The sequence below is a fragment of the Eucalyptus grandis genome, chromosome 3 (genome assembly GCF_016545825.1).
Source record: "Eucalyptus grandis isolate ANBG69807.140 chromosome 3, ASM1654582v1, whole genome shotgun sequence".
NCBI lineage: Eukaryota > Viridiplantae > Streptophyta > Magnoliopsida > Myrtales > Myrtaceae > Eucalyptus > Eucalyptus grandis.
Genome location: NC_052614.1, coordinates 32,218,539 through 32,241,262, shown reverse-complemented (window position 1 = coordinate 32,241,262; position 22,724 = coordinate 32,218,539). Strand labels below are relative to the sequence as shown.

At 40.8% G+C, this 22,724-nt stretch overlaps 1 protein-coding gene across 1 annotated transcript; it reads right to left on the bottom strand.

Annotated features, from left to right (window-relative positions):
* Positions 1–254: 254 nt before the first annotated feature.
* On the bottom strand, positions 255–3,328 carry LOC108958177 (disease resistance protein RPV1-like). Its single transcript, XM_039309559.1, has 4 exons — positions 3,325–3,328; positions 2,232–2,796; positions 785–1,877; positions 255–629 (listed from the first exon to the last, which is right to left on the bottom strand). The coding sequence occupies exons 1-4, from the start codon at positions 3,326–3,328 to the stop codon at positions 285–287; spliced, it is 2,007 nt and encodes a 668-aa protein (XP_039165493.1). The 3' UTR covers positions 255–284.
* Positions 3,329–22,724: the final 19,396 nt, after the last annotated feature.

Below are 22,724 nucleotides of genomic sequence, written 5' to 3'. Positions count from 1 at the left end.
AGCTCTCTCAAAGCTTCCAGAGAATCAAGTTCTCTGGGCAAGTTACTGAGGTCAGTGCAGAATTTCAGATCTAAAATTTGCAAATGTTGCAACTGACCAATTGATGGGTCAATCTGAACCAAATGAGAGCAATATTCTAAAATCAGTATCTCCGAAGCCCTGAAATTAGAGAAGTTTGGAGTTTGTATCAAGTCAACACAGCCTCTGAGAATTAAGACTTTCAACTTGCTCGACAACTGCAAGCAATACAAGTAGACAGAATCTGTTAATGTTGCAGTAAGTGTTCAAGTTAAAAGGGAAACGCAAAGTATTTGAGCTACCTTTATATTATTCCAACCCTCCCAACCTTCAGTTACCTTGCTCCACGATAAATCGAAAATGACCAAGTCCACCAAATTCAAATTGACTACATTAAACGCTCTCGGACAACCATGCCAACGGAGCCAAAGTAACTTCAAAAGAAGATTGCTAAAATCGTGCTTGATATCAAAGTGATCCAAAATGAGGAGATGGAGATTTGGCACTCTTTTAAATTCGTCAGCAGTCAAACAGGCCTGCAATCGATCATCCATGACTTTTTGCTCAGTGTTATCCATGTCAAGACACAGAGCTTCGACCTTCGTTTGGCTCTGTTGGTCAAACACCAATGTTAGACAGAAGCCAGTGTAACCCCAATACAGAAGAGAACTGAGGATCATTTATGTTTTGCTCTTTCCAAAGGGGATCAAAACAAGGAGAGTTAAATATTCAATAGACGGACCAAGAAGGAAACGTCAAATCTTACCTCATCTTGTTTAAAAACCTTCCGAGCTTCAGTGGCCCATAGTCTACTGTTGTTCCCATGTTTCGTGCGGTCGTCTTGAACAATTTGCCTGCCAAGCTTCCTCAGCTGATCATGCATCCACATCCTATCACCATCTCCAATCTTTATCATGGACATGAGATAGAGCTTCTCGAGTTCGAGAGAAGGGAACAAGCCAAGTTCCTTCCACATGTAAGATGCTATTTTTTTATCCTCTCCCACAAGAAAACAAGCTATGTCGAGAAAAATATGCCGTTGGGAACTGCTCAATAGTTCATAATGAATCTTCAACTTCTTCTGGACATCATTGTCAGGTAGTTTTTCTAACTTTTCCAGCAGAGCTCCCCATACTTCTTTTTGTTCCTGAAACATAGACAATTGTGAACCTGCGAGCTCAAAAGCTAATGGAAGTCTTCCAGTAGCAGACACAATTCTTTCAGAGAGATCAACATAGTCATGTTCTGGACAATCCTTTGCAAAGGCGTGTCTACAAAAAAGTTTTAGAGCATCACCATGATTCATCTCTGTGACATCATAAGTTTCTGTTACTTCACGCCCACTGAGAACTAATTTATATTTGGTCGTGATAATGATCCTACTCCCTGAACCGAACCAATTGAGACTTCCAACCAATGCTTCAAGCTGAGTCTTCTCATGCACATCATCCAGAAGGATGAGGACTTTCAATGTGCTGAATCTGTCTTTGAGGAAGCTAACTCCTTCCTCAACCGAGTTGAAGTTTGCCAAGTCCCTTTGGATGATGTCAGAAACCAACTGATTTTGTAAAGCTAGAACACCCTTTTTTGCAGAAGTTTCTTGAATATTGCCAAGAAAAGTGCGACGATCAAAGAGGTGGCAGATATCATTGTAGAGAGACTTTGCGAGGGTTGTCTTGCCAATGCCTGGAATGCCGGAGATGACAATCATCCGCACGTCACTAGAGTCAGTATCCAACTTTCTCCTCAGCTTAGTCAAGTGGTCTTCAATCCTGACTAATTTGTCGGACAAATTGAGCTTAGCCTTTCTCAATTTCTTCATAACTTTTGAGACCATCATTATCGCAAATTCTCCTTGCCTAGAAAACCAAAAAAAGTTTCAGAAAGAAGGAAAGAACACGATGCCATGGATACTGCAACTGTGGATAAAGATCTGAAACTGATGAAAGGCGAACGTGACTGAATGGTCGAACGCTTGGTACAATTGCAACGGTGTGTTTCCCAGTCAATTCAGAACGACCATTAGCCAACCCCAAAAAGAAAAACTCAGATTGACCTTGGGCCATGCTCATCACAAGCCTTAGCAGACCCCGTATTCTGGAATAGCAATGGTAACGTTTTCAGACCAAATGGAGGATTGTCCATTGGAAGTGCTGTTTGGGGATGCGGACAAGGAAAGAAAGCAGAATTAGTTACAGATACTAAGACCTTACCCATCCACATCGTTCAGTTGCCGCCCTTTCAAAGATGTCACTTCTTTGAGGGCATCATCCACCCATTTCTGGATCGTATCCTGGTCAACTCCTTTCTTCTCGTGTGCCTTGATGTCAGCGGTGTAGATACCCTCCTCGTCCTTCATTTTCACATCCCATGCCGAGATGTGGAAGAAGACCGGCATGATGATCATTCCATCTTTGAGCCACCCGACCATCTGAGCCAGCTCTCGCAGGCACCATTTACTCGAGGCATAGCCCTTAGACAGGATCGGGATGTCGATCTTTGACAGCTTGATTGCCTCGGGAAGCTGCTTCTTAATGTACTCCCCCTCAAAATGCTCTTCTTCGCCTCGAAGGTGCGAACCCCGGCGCCAATGAGGCCGTTGTAGAGAACATCGGTGAACCCATATCGGTTGTTGCTTCCTTTGAAGTTCAGGAACACGTCGAAGTTGTTTTCTGTCACCGGAGCTGGTGATGCTGAGCTCGAACCGCTGTGAGGACCTTCTTTCGACATTTGCAGCTGGAAAGATGTTGGAGATGCAGTTGAAGATTGTGCTTGATCCTGATTGTAGATTGATTGATTTAATGAATAGGAAGTTTTAGTAAATAGGAAATTTATTATTCTTTGTATATTGTTTCCTTTTATTCTCTTCCATCTTTGCACTATAAATGTACTAATGTGCTTGTATACAAATTAATGCAATACACATATAATTTCCTCCTCTTTTTCTTGTATTTCCTATCATGGTATCAGAGCAGTCCTTCCTGGCCTAGCTTCCGCATCTTTCGAGTTGCCTTCGGTTCCTTTCTCTGAGCGTTGTTGCACCCTGCAAAACAATCAGCAAACCGAATAGGAATTCTTCTTTTTTTCTTGATATCATGACAAAGGACAAGAATGCTGAGAGCTCTTTCGTAGAAGGAACACCTACCCCAGATCCAGTGATCGCAACTGGCGAAGATCAATCTTCTGAAGAAACTCTCTCTACAGGGTTGAATCCTGCGATGGGCCCAACCTCTGGCTCAGTCCAGTGGCCACCAATTTTCCCTCTTTCAGTGGGCTACTGGGCCAGGACAGATGTGGACCCAATACCCATATGGACCTACGTCGTCTGTAGTAAGCCTAACTGAAGTATCGGGTCAGACGATCCCGGGTTAGGGACACGGAGCTGTCCCGGGTCATGGGATAAATCCCTACCGGGATTTCGACCCGAATAGACGCCGTCGGGTCAAGAAGCCAGATCCATCCCGGGTCAAGGAACGAATCCCTACCCGAGACTTCAACCCGGATTCATGCCGGGATTTCGACCCGAACAGACATTGTCGGGTCAGGAAGCCGGATCCATCCTGGGTCAAGGGATGAATCCCTACCCGGGACTTCAACCCGGATTCATGCCGATGGTCCTTCCATTTGGTGGCGGCGGCCGGCTGGAGCCTGACGATCCCCTCTACACTTCGCCGACGAATGGCCCTGAGTTACGCCTCATCAGCAACCAGCTTACCGGACTGGAAAATTATTCCTTGTGAGCTCGAGACCTCCGGCGGGCTCTGGTGACCAAAGACAAGGACGGCTTCCTTGACGGAACCGTCCCCTTTCCGACCGACGAACGCCTCCAGCGCCTCTGGCGGAAGTGCAACCAGTTGGTTCGCACTTGGATTGGCAACACGCTCGCCCCCGATGTCGCGGATGAATTACCACCTACCGAAGACTCCAAACAGATCTAGGATAGCGTCAGAGAGATGTATGGCCGGCTTGATCGAGCGCGGCTCTTCAGCATCACGCAAAGCTTGACGGAATTGAAGCAAGGGAACCTCTTGGTTACCGCTTGCTTCAACCGTCTCTCCTCTCTGTGGAATGAACTGGAATCAGCCGAGGATCGTCTTCAGGGACCTGAAACAACCCTAAGACAGTACAGAGACATGCGGGAAAGGGAGAAAAGCACGCGGTTCTTACTTATACTCAACGATTCTTACTCAGCTTTTAGGTCTCAGATTCTCGCCATGGGACCATCGCCGCCGCTCGGACGCATTTATCAGTTTGCCGTCCAAGAAGAGAGTCAGCGCCTCGCCGTGGCCGAGCACGCCCGAGTGGGAGAAGGGATGAGCCTTGCTATTTTTCCGTCCGGCGTGGGCTCACGAGACGCGATGGCCAGAGGCAGTGGAACGACTACCCGTTCGGGATACCCAAAAATGGGTAATGCAGCTGCGGCGAGAAGGAAAAGCGACGGAAACCCTACCTTTTTTCGATCGGACGATCTGGATTCGCAAGGGAGATCCAACGGTATGGATTCGCACGGGAGATCCAACGGCTCTGATTCAGGGGGGCTACTAGACGGTCCAGATCGGCGCGAGAGGATGGACGGGTATAGATCACCGCGAGAGAGGATGGACGGCTATAGATCATCCGAGAACTTCAATAGATCGGACGGCTATCATGGCGCCACGTCAGCTCAAGTTTATAAGGGATCCTATGATCCGCGTGGCGCCACGTCATCAGGAAAGGTCAGTGGGCAATATAATAAATTTAAAAATAAATATTGTGAATATTGCAAACGTCCACACCATACTATTGAAACATGCTGGAAATTGCATGGAAAGCCTACTGATAAAAATAGGAAAGAAAAGGAATCGTCAGCTTATCAGGTCTTGACACAAAGGATGGATGGAGCACATCAAACAATTACTCAAGATCAGTATCAAAATATCCTGCAAATTATGAATCAATTGAAGATGGGTGACAAAAGTGCAGGATTCTCAGGTACTTTTCTTCATGAGGGAAATTCTTTTTCTATGAATGCATGGATAATTGATACAGGGGCTAGTGACCATATAATTTGTACCGAGCATCTTTTTTTCCACAATCGATAGAAAATCAGAATTCCCGATATCAGTACGTCTTCCAAATGGAAACGTGACTCAAGTTACCAAGATTGGCACTGTTCACCTTGGTCCTCACTTTGTCCTCAGAAATGTCTTATACATTCATGATTTTGAGTTCAATCTACTCTTTGTCTCAAAAGTTTGCATAGATAGTTCCTGTCATGCAATATTCAGCTCCGAGAATTGTTTCTTTTAGGACCGTTCGACTGGCAAACTAATGGGCTTGGGTAGTATTACAGAAGGACTGTACTACTGGATTGATTCGCCAAGAGATATAGAATTACTAAATAAAGACATCTCTTGTAATGCTATTAATCGAAATAAAAATCTTCTTTTCCATCGAAGATTGGGCATAGTGCATGTTTTCCTCGTCCTAAATGTTCAATTTGTCCCTTGGCCAAACAATCTCGAGCATTTCCAAAAAGTACGTCTCGAGCAGATAGGAAATTTGCTTTACTTCATATGGACATCTAGGACCTTATCACACTTCTCATCGTGATGGCTCCCGTTTCTTTCTCACGATTGTGGATGATTATACAAGGGCCACTTGGGTATATCTTATGCACTCAAAAAGCCAAACATTTACTCATCTTTCGAATTTTGTTTCCTTGGTCAAAACTCAATTCAAAGAATCTGTGCAACGAATTCGTACAGATAATGGGAGTGAATTTTTCACTTATGATTGTACAAAAATCCTATCTTCTCAAGGGATACTTCACGAGAGTTCTTGTACCTACACACTGAGAGTGCTAGTATGAACAAAATAAAGGAGTTAGGGAAGAGAATAAGAACACATAAATTATAGTGGTTCGGCTTAATCCAAGCCTACGTCCACTCTCCCACGATAACAGCCTTCTTGGCTGGATTCCACTATGCAATCAACAAGAGATTACAACTCCGAGTGCAAACACTTAGTAGATCACACTATCTCACTAAGTCACTCTCTTGGTATTTCTCTCAAGATTACAAACGTTTAAGCTCTCAAGAGACAAGTATATGATCTAAAGTCGCTCAGACTTTGGAATTATAAATTCTACGCTCCGTCTCTTACTTGCTCATCGGTCCATGATCTCCTTAAATACTCCTCCACTTCCAAACTACCCGTTGGACAGTATCCCGGAGAATCGTCTTCCAATATACCCATTGGACAGCTCTGTATCTAGAAGATTTGGTAGCCGTTGAGTGACAAAGGTAAAATCCCAAATTGATTCCGATCGCCCATACAAACGAAATCTTGGTTTCCATAAGTAAAGCTTCTTCGTATAGAAAGTTCTTGTCTTCAACATCCAATTGTCAATCACATAGATTGAATCAATCAAATCAATCTTGATGTGGAATCCAAACCAAATCACTAGCCGTTGTATGATTGGGCTTGAGTTACGATTCATTGAATCTGGATGTAAAGTCTAAGTCTGTAGAATTTACGATATGAGTCTTGAGACTTTACAATCTGGGTCGTAGACTTTACAATCTGAGTCTTGAGTCTGGCAGTCTTCAGACTTTGAGTCTTGAGTCTGGCAGTCTTCAGACTTTGAGTCTTGCGTCTGGCAGTCTTCAGACTTTGATAATATCCTTTACATGTTCTATTATCTGCATGGTCTATTACTCAACCATCAAACATGTTAGTAGCCTTGATTTATTTTGTCATCTTCAAAACATCATAAGGGATTTCCCTAACAATCTCCCCCTTTTTGATGATGACAAAACAATCTCTGAATATGCAGATTTGTAAACACGCTTTTATTAATTTAAATCAAAGGATATCAGAAGATAACAAATATATTGAGCATAATAATATTTAGAAAATAATCGCAGCTCAATATTATGCAATAATATCAAACCAATCAGCACATATGCATATTCATAACTTCTCCCCCTTTTTGTCATAATCAAAAAGTGATAATAATGGATTCACGTAGAGAATGATAACAAATATCTTGCATGAATCACAATTTCCACAAATCAGCTTTTATCGAATATTAAAGATATGCAATATAGCTTACTTCGATCATATCAGCAAATATCCAATAAAAATCACGGATGCATCATGAAATTCACGTACACTTTCCTTCCATCCATAATAAGATCATAATCAATCCAAAAAGATTTTTCCATAATTGATCAATGCTCCCCTCAATTTGTTGCCTTTTTGAGATGATCACGATTCTTTTCCTTTTCTTTTGGATTCGATTTCTCCCTTGATTTCCTCATCGGATTCTCGAGTCCGGTTCGAATCGACTCGATTCTCGAGTCTCCGTCCGAGTTAGACTCGATTCTGAATGTGCCATCAAGCATAGATTTCTTTGTTCATCGTCTTCTTTTATTATTCTTTTCTGGCCATTATGCTTGTATTTTCTTCCATCGAATTTCCTTCCTTTTCTACTTAGCTTTTTGAATTTCTTGACCATAAAGGCAAGTTCTTCATTGTCCATGTCATTTTCTGAGTCTGTTTCATCAAAAACAGCATTAGATATTAAAGCAATGGACTTTTTACCTTCAGGATCTTCATCGTTGAGTTGCTCCACTTCATAGGATTGAAGAGTGCCGATTAATTCATCAACGGTGAGTGGCATAATCCTTTGAGTCTCCCGGATTGAGGTCTTGACATGGTTCCAATCTTTTGAGAGACCTCGCAAGAGTTTGTTGACCTTCATTGGAGAAGAAAATTGCTGACCTTGATATGCTAAACCATTTACAATTTCTGTAAAACGGCTGAACATATCTCCAATTGACTCTCCTTGCTTCATCTTGAAGGATTCATATTTGCCGAGCAAGAAGTTTACTTTTGTCTCTTTTACACGATCGGTCCCTTCATATGTAACATGAAGTTTATCCCAAACTTCTTTGCTGTTTCACATGAAGAGATTATGTTATATTCAACAGGAGACAATGCGCAATATAAAGAATAAATAGCTTTTGCATCAAGCGCTTCTCTTTTGGACATCTCCATCCGAGACATAGGAGCGGGAGTTTCGCTTTCTTTGTCTTTGCTATTCTTATTTGATGTAGACGCAATAGTGAGATTGATTCCTCTTTCCACAACATCCCTTTGCAAGAGATCTCTGGATCTTATGAATGCTTTCATTCTGTTCTTCCACACGTCGTATTCCTTTCCATCAAAATATGGTGGCCTTGTGTTGCTTTGCCCTTCCATAAGTCCTGGTGCTAGCATACTAGCCATGGATCTTTAGCTCAAAAGTAAAAACACTTTTATAAACCGAGCACTTGGCTCTGATACCAATTGAGAGTGCTAGTATAAACAAAATAAAGGAGTTAGGGAAGAGAATAAGAACACAGAAATTATAGTGGTTCGGCTTAATCCAAGCCTACGTCCACTCTCCCACGATAACAGCCTTCTTGGCTGGATTCCACTATGCAATCAACAAGAGATTACAACTCCGAGTGCAAACACTTAGTAGATCACACTATCTCACTAAGTCACTCTCTTGGTATTTCTCTCAAGATTACAAACGTTTAAGCTCTCAAGAGACAAGTATATGATCTAAAGTCGCCGACTTTGGAATTATAAATTCTACGCTCCGTCTCTTACTTGCTCATCGGTCCATGATCTCCTTAAATACTCCTCCACTTCCAAACTACCCGTTGGACAGTATCCCGGAGAATCGTCTTCCAATATACCCATTGGACAGCTCTGTATCTAGAAGATTTGGTAGCCGTTGAGTGACAAAGGTAAAATCCCAAATTGATTCCGATCGCCCATACAAACGAAATCTTGGTTTCCATAAGTAAAGCTTCTTCGTATAGAAAGTTCTTGTCTTCAACATCCAATTGTCAATCACATAGATTGAATCAATCAAATCAATCTTGATGTGGAATCCAAACCAAATCACTAGCCGTTGTATGATTGGGCTTGAGTTACGATTCATTGAATCTGGATGTAAAGTCTAAGTCTGTAGAATTTACGATATGAGTCTTGAGACTTTACAATCTGGGTTTGTAGACTTTACAATCTGAGTCTTGAGTCTGGCAGTCTTCAGACTTTGAGTCTTGAGTCTGGCAGTCTTCAGACTTTGAGTCTTGCGTCTGGCAGTCTTCAGACTTTGATAATATCCTTTACATGTTCTATTATCTGCATGGTCTATTACTCAACCATCAAACATGTTAGTAGCCTTTGATTTATTTTGTCATCTTCAAAACATCATAAGGGATTTCCCTAACACACACCACAACAAAATGGGGTTGTAGAACCTAAGCACAGGCATCTCTTAGAAGTAGCACGTGCGTTAAAATATCAAGCCTCTATTCCCGAAGGTTTTTGGGGAGATTGTGTGGTCACCGCAGCCTATTTGATTAATCGCATGCCAACTCGTATTCGGGATGGGAAAACTCCATTTGAACTACTTTATAATGCATAGCCTCGCAATGATCATCTTCGAGTATTTGGTTGTCTGTGTTATGCAACAAATGTCGGCCCTTTGGATAAAATGGGTCCTCGTGCCACACAATGCATATTCATGGGATATCCATCTCTTCAAAAAGGCTATCGAGTTATGGAGATTTCTACTGGACATTTCTTTATCAGCAGGATGTCATCTTTCATGAGGATATTTTTCCATTTAAAGATATGATACATTCGTCCTCCGCATCATCATCCCCAAATCATAGGCCTTTTTTGTCTCGAAGAAGATTTATCTATGGCTTCTCAATATCTCGTTAATTGCTCCGGAACCATCCACTGTTCCAAGGAAGGCCACCTCTTTCGAAGACAACTTATCTTCGTAACAACTGAGAATCCTCCTTGCCTCAGCTCCATCGAGACTATTTTTGAACCTTTCTCAAAGACTCCGAACCAAAAGAGTCGCCGAACAGCCTCGACGCTCCGGGACGACAAACTCGTCCACCTACATGGACTAAGGATTACATTTGTTCTACATCACGATCTCCGTGTACGAGGTATCCTGTCTCTTCATATGTGTCTTTTAATAGACTATCACCGGAACATATGTGTTGTGTCAGCCGTCTCTCGGAAGAAAACGAACCTTCTTCTTTCCATGAAGCATATCGTGATCTAAGATGGCAACATGCCATGGAATTAGAACTTACTGCCTTGATGGAGAACCATACTTGGGACATTGTTCCACTTCCCTCACATCGAAAACCCATCGGATGTAAATGGGTTTATAAAATCAAGTATCGGGCAGATGGTTCAGTTGAAAGATATAAAGCTCGACTAGTGGCTAAAGGATTCACTCAGAAAGAAGGGTTCAATTATCATGAAACCTTCTCCCCTGTTGCCAAAGAAGTCACCGTTCGTTCCTTCTTATCCATTGCAGCCATAAGAAATTGGTCTTTACATCAGGTGGATGTCAATAATGCCTTCCTTCACGGCGATCTCGATGAAGAAATCTATATGGAACTTCCACAGGGATTACGCAGATAGGGGGAGTCTCGGGTATGCCGTCTACGCAAATCCCTGTACGGATTGAAACAAGCATCTAGACAGTAGTGATATTGCTAGTATAAACACCTAGAGGGGGGGTGAATATGCGCACAAACTATTTCTCTCAAATACGTATGCAACAGATTGAAATATGATCGATGTAGAGAGAGTAAGGAAGAGAAAATCAAACACAGGATTTATAGTGGTTCGGCTTATTCCAAGCCTACGTCCACTCTTCCACACCGACAGCCCACCGGCTGGATTTCACTATGATCAAAAGAGTAGTTACAGCACAGCCTTTGCCTTGATTCCACAAAGTGTAGATGTTCTATCACACCTCCTCAAGGTCTCTCACAAATATAGACTCTCTTTTGTATACAAGTATTCGCTCAAGAGATTTATCTAAACAAATAGGAGCTTCAGACTTCGGAATTTTTCTATCGCACACTTCTTAAAACAACTAAGAACGTCTTCCTTATATACTCCTTTATGCCATCATACCCGTTGGCACTTTCCAAAGGAATTCCTCCAATCTACCCGTTGGACGTAATCAATTAGGAAGATCGTTCGAGCTATTAAAGGAACGTGTTGATAGCCCATCAATCCTCGTTCGCCCATACAATCGGGATCTTGGTTTCCATAAGCGAAACATTCCAATAATATTTAGACACTCATCGAATCTTCGTCATTGAATCAATCTTGATCAATCAAAGGATTCTGATACGTCTTCTCCAGCCACGAGATCTTCTCCAGATGATAAGGTTTAAATCTGAACAAAACATCCAGTTCGGGATAACCTTTCTTCAACGGATCGTAGATCAAGCCAATGAGGATAGACTTTGAGTCTTAAGTCTGGCAGTCCGGAAGTCTTCAGACTTTAACTAGCAGAGTCTGCAGACCTTCAGGCTAGACTGACGGAAACATTTTGTCAACTTCAAAACTCTTCACGAGGATTTCTCCAACAAGTAGTACGCCAAATTCACTGCTGCATTAACTAATGCGGGATTTCAACACTCTAAGCATGATTATGCCCTCGTTTACATGGAGTGAAGGTAATTCATCAATCTATCTCGCTGATATATGTTGATGATATACTTGTTATGGGAAACAATGACTCACATGTTGCAAGATTTAAAAAATATTTGCACTTTACTTTCCATATCAAGGATTTGGGACCACCCAAATATTTTCTTGGAATTGAAATTGCTTGATCCGACAAAGGTATCAATCTTAGTCAGAGGAAGTTCATTCTTGAAATTGTTTCTGAAGCTGGGTTATCTAGATGCAAACCAACTGTCATACTAGCTGAGCAGAATGCCAAATTGACTACTCATGAATATGATTTGAGTTCTTCTTCATCTATTGAGGACCCATTACTCAAAGACCCGTCAGCATATCAACAACTTGTTGGTAAATTAATATATCTTACTATGACAAGACCTGATATATGCTATGCAGTGCAGATACTCAGTCAATTCATGCATAGTCCAAAACAATCTCATATGGATGCAGCTTTAAAAATTGTGAAGTATTTGAAGGGATGTCCAGGACTTGGGATTTTCTTATCCCGTGACTGTAACATGAAGATGACGGCTTTCTGTGATACGGATTATGCTACTTGTCCAATGACCAGAAGATCAATTACTGGTTTCAGCATCAAGTTGGGAAAGTCATTAATCTCTTGGAAGACAAAGAAGCAATCAACTGTCTCCTTATCATCGGCTGAATCAGAATATCGAGCCATGGCAAAGACCACTTGCGAAGTGATCTGGATTCGAGGATTACTTTCAGATCTCGGGTTATAGGTTAGTGGATCAACTGAATTATTTTGTGACAATGATGCTGCACTCAAATTGGCAGCAAATCCAGTTTTTCATGAAAGGACGAAAGGACGAAACACATTGAAGTTGATTGCCACTTCACACGAGATAAGATCAGAGAAGGAATCCTTGTAGCAAAAGGTATTGGAACAATGGATCAACCTGCAGACATCTTCACCAAGCCATTATGTCAGAGACAACATAGTTATCTACTAAGCAAGCTGGGTGTCCTCGACATATATAGGCCATCAGCTTGAGGGGGAGTGTTGGAGATGTAGTTGAAGATTGTGCTTGATCCTGATTGTAGATTGATTGATTTAATGAATAGGAAGTTTTAGTAAATAGGAAATTTATTATTCTTTGTATATTGTTTCCTTTTATTCTCTTCCATCTTTGCACTATAAATTGCACTATAAATGTACTAATGTGCTTGTATACAAATTAATGCAATACACATATAATTTCCTCCTCTTTTTCTTGTATTTCCTGTCAAAAGAAGACTCACCAATGCTCGGAAAATTTCCTCGGACAGACTCTTGACAGTGCGACACTGCGACCCGGACTATGGTAGAAGTAGGTCCTCCGTCCGGGCGTGGAACTTCTCCGGTTAAAATGGTTCCATGGACTGGACCAGTTCCACCAAGGCTTCCAAGGACCAGCGGATGTAAACAGAGTAACAAATTAACAATGACCGTTGGGTGAGTGAACTTATTCGTCATTTCCAATTTTATTTCACGAAAATGAACCATTTTAAAATTATATCGCTTATAAAAATAAATAAACGGTGAGTAGGTGAATTTAGGTGGGAATTTCTAATAAATAAATAAATCAACTGCGATTTTAGTCCAAATTGAAAACGAATATTTCAAGTCTGACCTTCAATTATGATAATTCTTAACTAGTTTATTTTTGTCGAAAGTAAAGGTAGATTCTTCTCCGAGTATGTGGCTCAATGATACATTGGATGGAGGTCGAGGTCCAAGGATAGGCAATGACCCACCGCATGCTTACTCCTTCTAGGTGGTCTCCGGGGGCAACCTAGATGCTATGTCTCAATTCCTGCCATGTGGTCTTATACACTGTTGCCTAACTTTATTGACAGGGTTATCAATTTCTCTTGACAAACCTGGATGGTGGATAAGGTTGCCCCGTAGAACAAGGCATCATAGACAAAGCCACATCTTTGCGTGCATGGATACATCTGGATTTTGCTGAAATTCACAGTGGAGAGAGCCCGCATGGAATATCTACATTATGCTAATTTCAGCCTATATTATTACGGAGGCCACCTTCTCTACCAAAGAGGACTATGGCAAAGAAGAACGAGAAGCACAGTGACGCATAGAGGACTCTGCATGGCCTGCTGCCTCCTGAAACCAGCAATCTTTCCTCTGGCATGACTAGTTACAGGGAGCCTTCAGAGATTGCAGACCAAGCCGAGCGACATGCTGAGTTTGCAAGCTGAGCAAGTTAATTCTCTTACTCAAATGGTTTTCCTTCAAAGAGCAGTCGCTTGCTTGCGTAAGTGTTCTCTTTGTTTCACGCTTTCAGCAATGATAAATAACTAGGAATGAAACTCCAAACCAGTTTTCCGCTAAATGGAAAAGTTCCATATATGAAGATTAAAAAAAAGAGAGTTATTAGTTCAAAAAAAATAAAAAATAAAAGAGAGTTAAAAGTGCCAGCCTAGTTAAAGGCCAATCGACCTTTAATATCCGCACACAATTCATTCCACTCTACATTTATTTTATGAATCGTTTCCTGAGCTTGATTTCTCTTCTTTTCCATGCTTGGATTCTCGCTTTTCATACTATGGACCTGCTCGTACTTATTTTTGAGTTCCTTAAATTTCTCTGATTTCTTTATCCTCAAAGATAATAGTTCTGACTTTGCATTTTCAACTGTCAGCTTGCGTGCCTCAATCTCCGCTTGAAGTTTGGCAATAACTTGCTCATTGTCAGCCACACTGTCAGCTTTTTCTTTAAATTGTCTCTCAAGCAAAAGAACTTCTTCCTTGTCAGACGCCAAAAAATCCTTTTCCTTATTAAACTCTCTTTCAAATCTCTCACATTCGGTAAGGATCTTTTGTTGGGAAGAGAGGGAGTCACCCACAGACGGAATGAACTTCTGCAATTTGAGATAGACATGTTGATGTCCGATTGTATAGACCTCTGGCGTGTTCTGTTTGACCAAGATGTTCAATAATTCTTGCAAACGCCCCGGTAGCTTGGGATTAAACATAATTGCCAGGAGCCCCTGACTCATTATGTCTTCCACCTCTTTATGGTATGCTTGAAGATCAAATTGACTTGCTCGTGACATCTCTGTCCCAGTATTTTGCTTTCCAGAGTCATCACTCAACAGAGACTCTACCTTTGAGAAAAGAGATTCCTCTCCGTCACCACATAAATCTGCCTCAACAACAATGGGTGCTTTACCTTTGCCCGTTGCTGATGATGACTTTGGTCGGGCAGCAGGAGGAGGCACGGCAGAACCAATTGTTGCCAAATAAATTATAGTTGATGCCCTGTCAAATAGCATGTCATCTTGCTCTGCTGATGGAGAGATGCCAGTAGTTTCAGTCCCTATCAGATCCACTGACAAACTGGAATCCTTATCAGGCTCCACATCACTAAAGTTTGATTTATATGAAAAAGAGTGTGTTGGTTTGGTTCTGACAATCAACTGACTGCTGAATTTGGAAGCAACAGTCTGAAAGACATAAATATGGAATTAATCATTGGCAGAGTCAATTGAATAGGAAAGGAAGACGTCAATAGTATTACCTTCCCTCTACCCATTGTGGTTGATGAACCTCCAACAGAGGGAGAACTTTGCAAGTTAGAAGAAGCGCCCATAGTTTTAGTGATTGACTCGTTAGACTTGGAAGATTTTGCTTGTGCTTTAGGCGGAAGAGTGGGCTTGTCAGAAGTCTCCAAGGCAATGCTTTTACCAGATTTATTCTTCTCCCCTTCAGGAATGTTATATTCATCTTTATCTTCGTCTTTGACAGGGAAACTGTTGCCATCATCCTTTGCTGATGTAGTCATATCGGTCAGAAAAACAGCTGTTGGACAAAAGGGGTTCATCAGTCCTCTAATGAGAAAGGAGACGAGTGTCAAATAGCGACTCACCTCGCCTCTTTGGATGGATAGAAAAAGCCATTTTCAAGCAGAAAGTAATCGAGGATAAAAGGGGCTGATAATGTTTCAGTGCCTGTAGACTTTATTCTTAAGGATTGTATATGCTTACTATAGCAAGAGGAGCAATAACTAATGCGTGAGATTTAATACATGGCCCAAAAAATTTAGTCAAAAGTCTAATCAGTTCCAACAATACAGCATAGTTTCTTAACTGCCTATCCTTATGGTCTGGCTGCTTTCCAGCCATGACCTCTTTCAGTGTTCTGCCTTTTGAGGTTGAACTCATACTTAATCTTATAGAACAACTCAGATTTGACAATCTCAATGCAGAGCATACCTTTGTCCTTGCATTTGACACCCTGAATGGAAGAACATTCAGTATTAGCCGGTATGCTAAATTCCACCTGTGACAAAACTAGTGTTAAGCATGTATATTCAGTGCATCAAAAAAGATTTCTATTATGTGTCAAACGGTTGTTAAGCATGTATCCCTGCTTAGACTGAACGTGAAAAGAGATCAAACGAATTTTGAGATTTCATACACAGTATTGATCAGACTATGTCCTTGGAAGAGTAGCTCGTCAAACAAGTCTGAATCACAAGAGAATGGTTTGGAGAATGGAATACCTCCTATGAGCCACTCATCCGATTTGTTTTTTAACTCGAACATATCGGAATCACCACATTAGAAATTTAAGATACTGGCACAACAGTCATCTCTTTTCCACACCACATCAAAGATCTAAGATACTAATACAACGTTCAATGCTCTCAAACGTAACAACACCTCCGGAAGGCATGATTAAACTAATTGGCACAAATAGAAGTTCTTTCGTTGTATATCGCAGAAAAATAGTACAAAAAGTAAGAAAGATCCCTTTTAAAGAAGAAAAGGAAGTGGAGTGGAGTCCTTACATATTTGGACCCATCTACCCATATGAAAGAAATATGAAATCTTGATGACTCAAATTTCATTTGAAAGATAATTCTGCATGTGTTAATCGGAGCAAATATCCTGTACATCCTAATTCATCATGTTATGCATTTTTGTTACTATTAAGCAATTCATTCATGCGTGTAAAAATTCCAAACTTGACACGTGCTAATCAAGTACCTTCCTCCATTTATGCGGTCCAGTATGAAAATCAGTGATGTTGGTTACCTCGGATGAGCTTTCCACCTCAAACATTGAACTTTTTGGCTTCTCGAAGGAATTCAGGTGTTCCACACTTCTAATATCAGGAATCTTCGGACAGCCCTTGATTTTGATATCTTTCAGCCTCTTCAGTTTTGATAGATAGGGTAGTCTCTCAAGACTTTGACAGTATGAAACATTCAATGATGCTAAAGATATCAAGTTCTCCAGCTTATCCAGCTGCTGCACGTTGCAGTGAGATATTCTGAAAACTTGCAAGGATTCGAACTTCTCAAGGCCTGGAATTTCTGTTATTGCACAGTCGAAAAGCTCATTCTGACAGGAGCTCCAAATACGAAAGATCTGACAATCCTGTCCATGATTTGTACTGGCGAAGTGATAGATTGAATAAACCTGAAGGAAGCCGGGGTAGAAATTGCAAGTGCATGCAGCAAAGGGAGAGCTTTGTGAGCTTAAGAAGGTGATCCAACCCAACAGGTAGTAGTTGGATCTTTAACAGAGATAGCTGCAATATCTTTAGCTCTGACAAACTCCCAAGCTCCAAACAAGTGTGTCCTTCGGCCTCAATTTGACCTTGGTCGGGTAACACCAATTCCTGAGATCCATCAGCCAAGTATAACTCTCCCAACTTAACCAGGTTACCTATGTCTGGGATTGTATCCATCAATTTAGAACTGATAGATAGGCTTATCAAAGTGGAAGGAGGTTTTGGCACCTTATGGAGCTTGTCACAATGAAGCAGATCAAGCGTTTGGAGATTGGGAAGTGTAGAAATGCAATCTGGTAGACCACAAATCCGAGAGTATCCAAGCCTCAAGACCCTTAATGCGGAAAACATCTTAATATCTCCAGGAATTTCCCCATCCAAACTCCGACATCTTGAAGCATGCAGCTCTTCAAGCCTCTTCAACATCCATATAGCCCTAGGCAGCTTTCTTACAAAGGTAAAATCTATTTTGAGCACTCTTAAAAGATATAACTTAGTGATGTTATCAGGTAATTCGACAATTGCTGTACTCGATAAATCAAGTTCAATCAATGAAGCCAAAGTCCCTAAGGACGTTGGTAACTTCAATATTGACCTACAATGATTTATTGACAAGTGTTGTAACACTTCTAACTCTCTAGACAGGGGAAGTTCAGATATTTTGGTACCATTAAGTGTGAAGACTCTTAGAGATTTCACATGACTAATTGAATCGGGCAGCTGGTTCAATGAAAGACAATTGCAGGCGCTAAATATTCTAAGATTTTGCAAATGACTGATGGAGGCAGGAATTTTTTGAATAGCAGTTCCATCTATAAGAATCTCTTCCAAGGATATGAGGCAACCCAACTCTTCAGGCAACTTATTGAGTTCAGAGCAAATCCTCAAGTTCAGCAAAACCAAACTCTCCAGACTTTTTACCGATGAACCAACTTCAACCAATCGAATGCAACCTTCAAGAATCAATCTCTCTAAACATTTGTAATAAGACAAGTCTGGAGTTATGATCAAGTCAACACAACCAGTGAGGTTCAAGACTTTCAATCTATCGGCTTTCTGTCAGAAAGTAGAATAACATAAGAGTCAACTTTTCTGCTACAATTTGACAAATGAAATTAAAAATAATAAACTTCCCTACCTCGATTTCTCTCCAACCATTCCATTTTTCATTGACCTTGCTCCAGGAAAGATCTAGAATAACCAATTTCTTCAAGTCCAAATTTCCAGCACAAAGATTACAAGGACAACCTTGGTGGAGCCATCTCAAACTTGGACAGACGCCGCTCAAACTTTCCTTCAAGGTTTGCCTGATCTAATCTAAGGAATCTTATGTTCGACATACTTGCAAAATGTGCTGGTTTAAAGCTGCACTGTGACCTACTATCAAATTTGAGAAGAACACCTTGAATGATGTCCGTTCCCTACATGTGGAATATAGGATTACCAAGGGACTTTGCATTTTCCCACAAAAATATGTGAAGATAATAAATGGTTAGAGACTTCAAACTAAAGAAATCATTTTATTAAAAGTCCATTTATTTTACAAAAAGTAAATGATTTGGAAAACATTTCATTGAAAACGATCGCTTGTATCTCTTATAAAGACAAATTAACAAAAAATATTTTCATCCTCCATGAAAATATACATACATAAATTGTTATCAATAATGAAAGAATTATCGATGACTAATTATTTCAAGAAATATAAGCGATCATTTTTAAGAAAATATTTTCCAAATCATTCATTTTCCAAGAAACAAACACACCCTAAGTGTCTTTCCTCTATGAAAAAAGGATCACTGAATTGTAAGGCACACAATCGTAAGGTAAAAACAGTAATGAACTTGTATCTTACTTTTTCATTTGTCAGCACATCCAAGGCTTCATCTTGTAACCACAATCTGCTGCGGTTTCTAGGTTCACGATGTTCCCCTTGGACGATATCCCTAGCTAGGTCTCGAAGTTGATCATGCATCCACAGCTTATTGTTCTCAATCTTAATAATGGAGGAGAGAATGAGCACTTGTAATTCCAATTCACTAGCAGAATCACAATCAGACCACAGGTAGCATGCAACGCTTTTGTCCTCTCCAATGAAGAAACAAGCAATGTCCAGAAATATCTGTCTTTGCTTGTCAGGTAATGCTTTGATGATTACCATAAACTTCTGTTCAACTTGTAGCTTAGGTACTTTTTCCAACTCGTCTAAGGTTTGCATCCATACATCCTTGCCTTTAGAAAATAGATATGACCCGACAACCTCAATAGTCAACGGAAGCCAGTCAATAGTTGATACTATTTTTTCGGATAGAGTAAAAAACTCAAGCCAATCATTAGTAGATACTATTTTTTCAGACAAAGTAACAAACTCATCTGGAGTAGGTTTCTCCCTGAAGGCATGGATGTGGAAAAGCATAAGGGCTTCAAGTCGTTGCATTCCCCCAACCTTATATTTTAGGATCACTTCAAGCTTATCTAAAGCTTGTTCGGCTCTGGTGGTAATTATGATCCTGCTTCCAGAGCCTAACCAATCAAGACTTCCTAAAATTGGAGTAAGTTTAAAGCCTGGTTCGATATCATCGAACACAATGAGAACTTTCTTGTGGAAGAATCTGCTTCTGATGGACTTAATCATGTCATCAACAGAAGGAATTTTTCTATGCATTGCACCTAGAAGGTCAGAAATCAGCTGACCTTGCAAATCAACTAAGCCTCCTGTTTTTTGGTATTTTCTCTAAATCTTTCCAAAAAGCTACAGCCATCAAAGAGATGAAATATTCTTTTGTAGACAAACTTTGCAATCGTTGTCTTCCCAGTGCCCCCTATGCCATGTATTCCAACTACACGAACATCACTAGATTCCACATTTAGTAATTCCATAACTGCTTCCTCATGATGCTCGATCCCAACGAAGGGTCTCTTCAACACCCTCAACACCCTCAACACATTTGTGACAAGTGCGTCGATGATCAAAGCATGTGTGCCTAAGCTGTATCGTGCGTGCGCGTGTGCACAAGGCACATGCATAAAGATTAATGTAAGTCCATCAATGTCTGAACTCCGAAGTGATTTGCAAGAAGAAGTTCGTGCTCTCCTTTCAAAAACTATCATACAGCAATCAGCTTTAGACAAACAGGCCACACAATTAGTGGTACAAACTTTTACTAAAACTGAGTCACGTGCTTTTAAATGTGTGTTAGGCTACGAATATTGAAATTTATCGACAAAACCGAAACATTAAGTAATGTGGCAAGCTGGGAGTAAGAATGTAAACGAGCGGATCACATTCAATACCAGATCAGAGGGAGCTACATCAGGTACTGAGACACCTAGCATTAGTCTAATTAGATTAACTTAAATTGAAGTAAGCGCTACCTTGGGATTTGGATGCTACGTTACTAAATCGAACTTACTCAATTACACTCACCTATCAATCTCCAACCCTGGGATGGATCCCACACAGATGAGAGCTTCCTCCCATTCCCGGAGGATTGCTGGGTGGACTCCTGTCCGTCTATACTTGTCGATAGCCTCGCGGTAACCGTGGGATATGTTTTTCACGACCGAGGGCGTGACGTTGAGGAAGACGGGCATGATGATCTGGCCTATCCTCTTGTGCCACTCCAAAATCTGAGCCAGCTCTCGGAGGCACCATCTGCTCCCCGGATAGTTCTCTGACAGGATCGGAATGGCGATGTCGGCATCCCCGATATACGGGAGAATTGACCGCCCAGAACACACCCCCTCGTGATCCCAGCCCACGCGGATCCCCTCTTTTTGGAGGCTATTGCAGAGATGATCCACAAAGACCTTGCGGGTGTCTGATCCTCTGAAGCTCAAATACACATGGAAATTTGATAACCATCCTCTTGTTTCGGTATATTCGTCTTCATCGTCAGAATAGGTATGAGATGCAGGAAATTCGATAACCATCCCCAACTCTCAAAATGAAGTGGTTTTCGTGTCGGGGTCTCCTTCTCTCAGTTTGGTCTCTCTTCCTTCTCCATTACAAAGATCCATCTCCCTGCTTCATACCACGGGAGCGGGTGTAAACATAAGGGCCTCTTTAACCGGCCGACCAATGCGAGACCTCAAACCTTCGCAAAACAAAAAGTATATTCATAAGCATCTTCCACTGCCTGGACTTCAACATGCAAGAAGTGAAACTGAACTTTTCCTCTTGATTTGCCGTGCTCGCTGACTTCTTGTCCAGATCAAATGCACTAGCAAAAATCAACATGTACATCATGATCATGATGCATGCTTTCTATACTTTTCACCATAATGAAAAGTATAAAATCGAAAAGATACGAGATAGGCCAAGCTGGCAATACCCCTAGGAAATTGTCGAATAAATCCAGAATGACAGTTTTACTGAAAATCTGGAAAACCTCATGTGGCAATGCCATATAGATCTATTCAGATTCCATGGAAGTTCAATCCTTTACCCCTTTGGATTAAACTCCAATTATTCATTCATACACCCCTAAAGGAAGATGATTTCCCTAATAAGCTCCAATGGTTGTTATGGTACTACCAATAAGTACTTATTAGCTATTAAAATCCCAACTAAAAATTCATTGCCAACCTAACTAGGATATTCGGGTTAGGACGAAACATTGAAAAGGAAAGTGACATGAACCTCTTAGCTTTCCTTTAAATACTATATTCAAATTACGTAATTGTCAATAAAATCTAAAATAATAGTTATCAAAAGCAAGGAAGATTCATATTGTAAAAATATCAATACGAAACTACAAACATGAAGGCCGAACGTTACAGATTGAATAAATCACGATGACATGGTTCAAAAGGTCAATCGACAATGTGTACAGATTGTAATAATAACTTGAGAAAAGGTCGATAAAAAGAAATCAAGATATTAATAGGACATCGTTTTTCTTGGCACGTTATAATGAAGAGCATGGAAAGCAAACCAAAAAGAGAATAATATACATGGGAGTATTAAGCAGCAATGAGGGAAAGAAATTAATGGCATAAAAGTATAATAAAAAATTGGAAGGAAACAAAATGATCGGTTCTTTTAATTCACCACATATTTCACCATGACAGTATTCAGTTTTCATGAAAACATAAATCAAACATAACTGCTTGAATAATTTTCCATCGTCGGAAAATGTTGGTGGTTACTTTTTCTAAAGAGAGATGCTTGTGGCATTGAAAACTGTGAAATCAAAAGATACTTTTGAATTTGAATATTGATGATGACATGAACTGGAATGTACAGGAAGAAGGGTCTTCTATGAAGATCTCGGAGGATGCAATTTCTGGGATATCAAGTGGTACAAATTTCGAAGAGCATATAATGGGAAGAGGAAAAGTTCGGAAACACTCTCCCGGGCTTCATATTCCTAATGTTTTTTAGATTTAGGTCTAACAAAAGGTACTTGGCATAGCATTTGTTGTTTTAGCAGACGTAAGACGACCTGCTAGCCTTCTGAATCTAAGTTCGTCGGGTCACAAATCATCTGTACCGTTCTTGTCAATCCATGGCTTTCTTCATTGTTGTAGCTCATAGAAACATCGGGAAGCCTCATGTTTGAATGCCACTAACTTGTGGTGGTCAATTCTCAGGAAATCCGTTT

Bases quoted from the DNA above. Each gene is read 5' to 3' on its own strand.
- LOC108958177 (XM_039309559.1), bottom strand. The intron at 1,878-2,231 runs GTAAGGTCTTAG...TTGGTTTTCTAG, and splicing joins CAACTGAACGATGTGGATGG to GCAAGGAGAATTTGCGATAA. The intron at 630-784 runs GTAAGATTTGAC...TTTGACCAACAG, and splicing joins AGGTTTTTAAACAAGATGAG to AGCCAAACGAAGGTCGAAGC.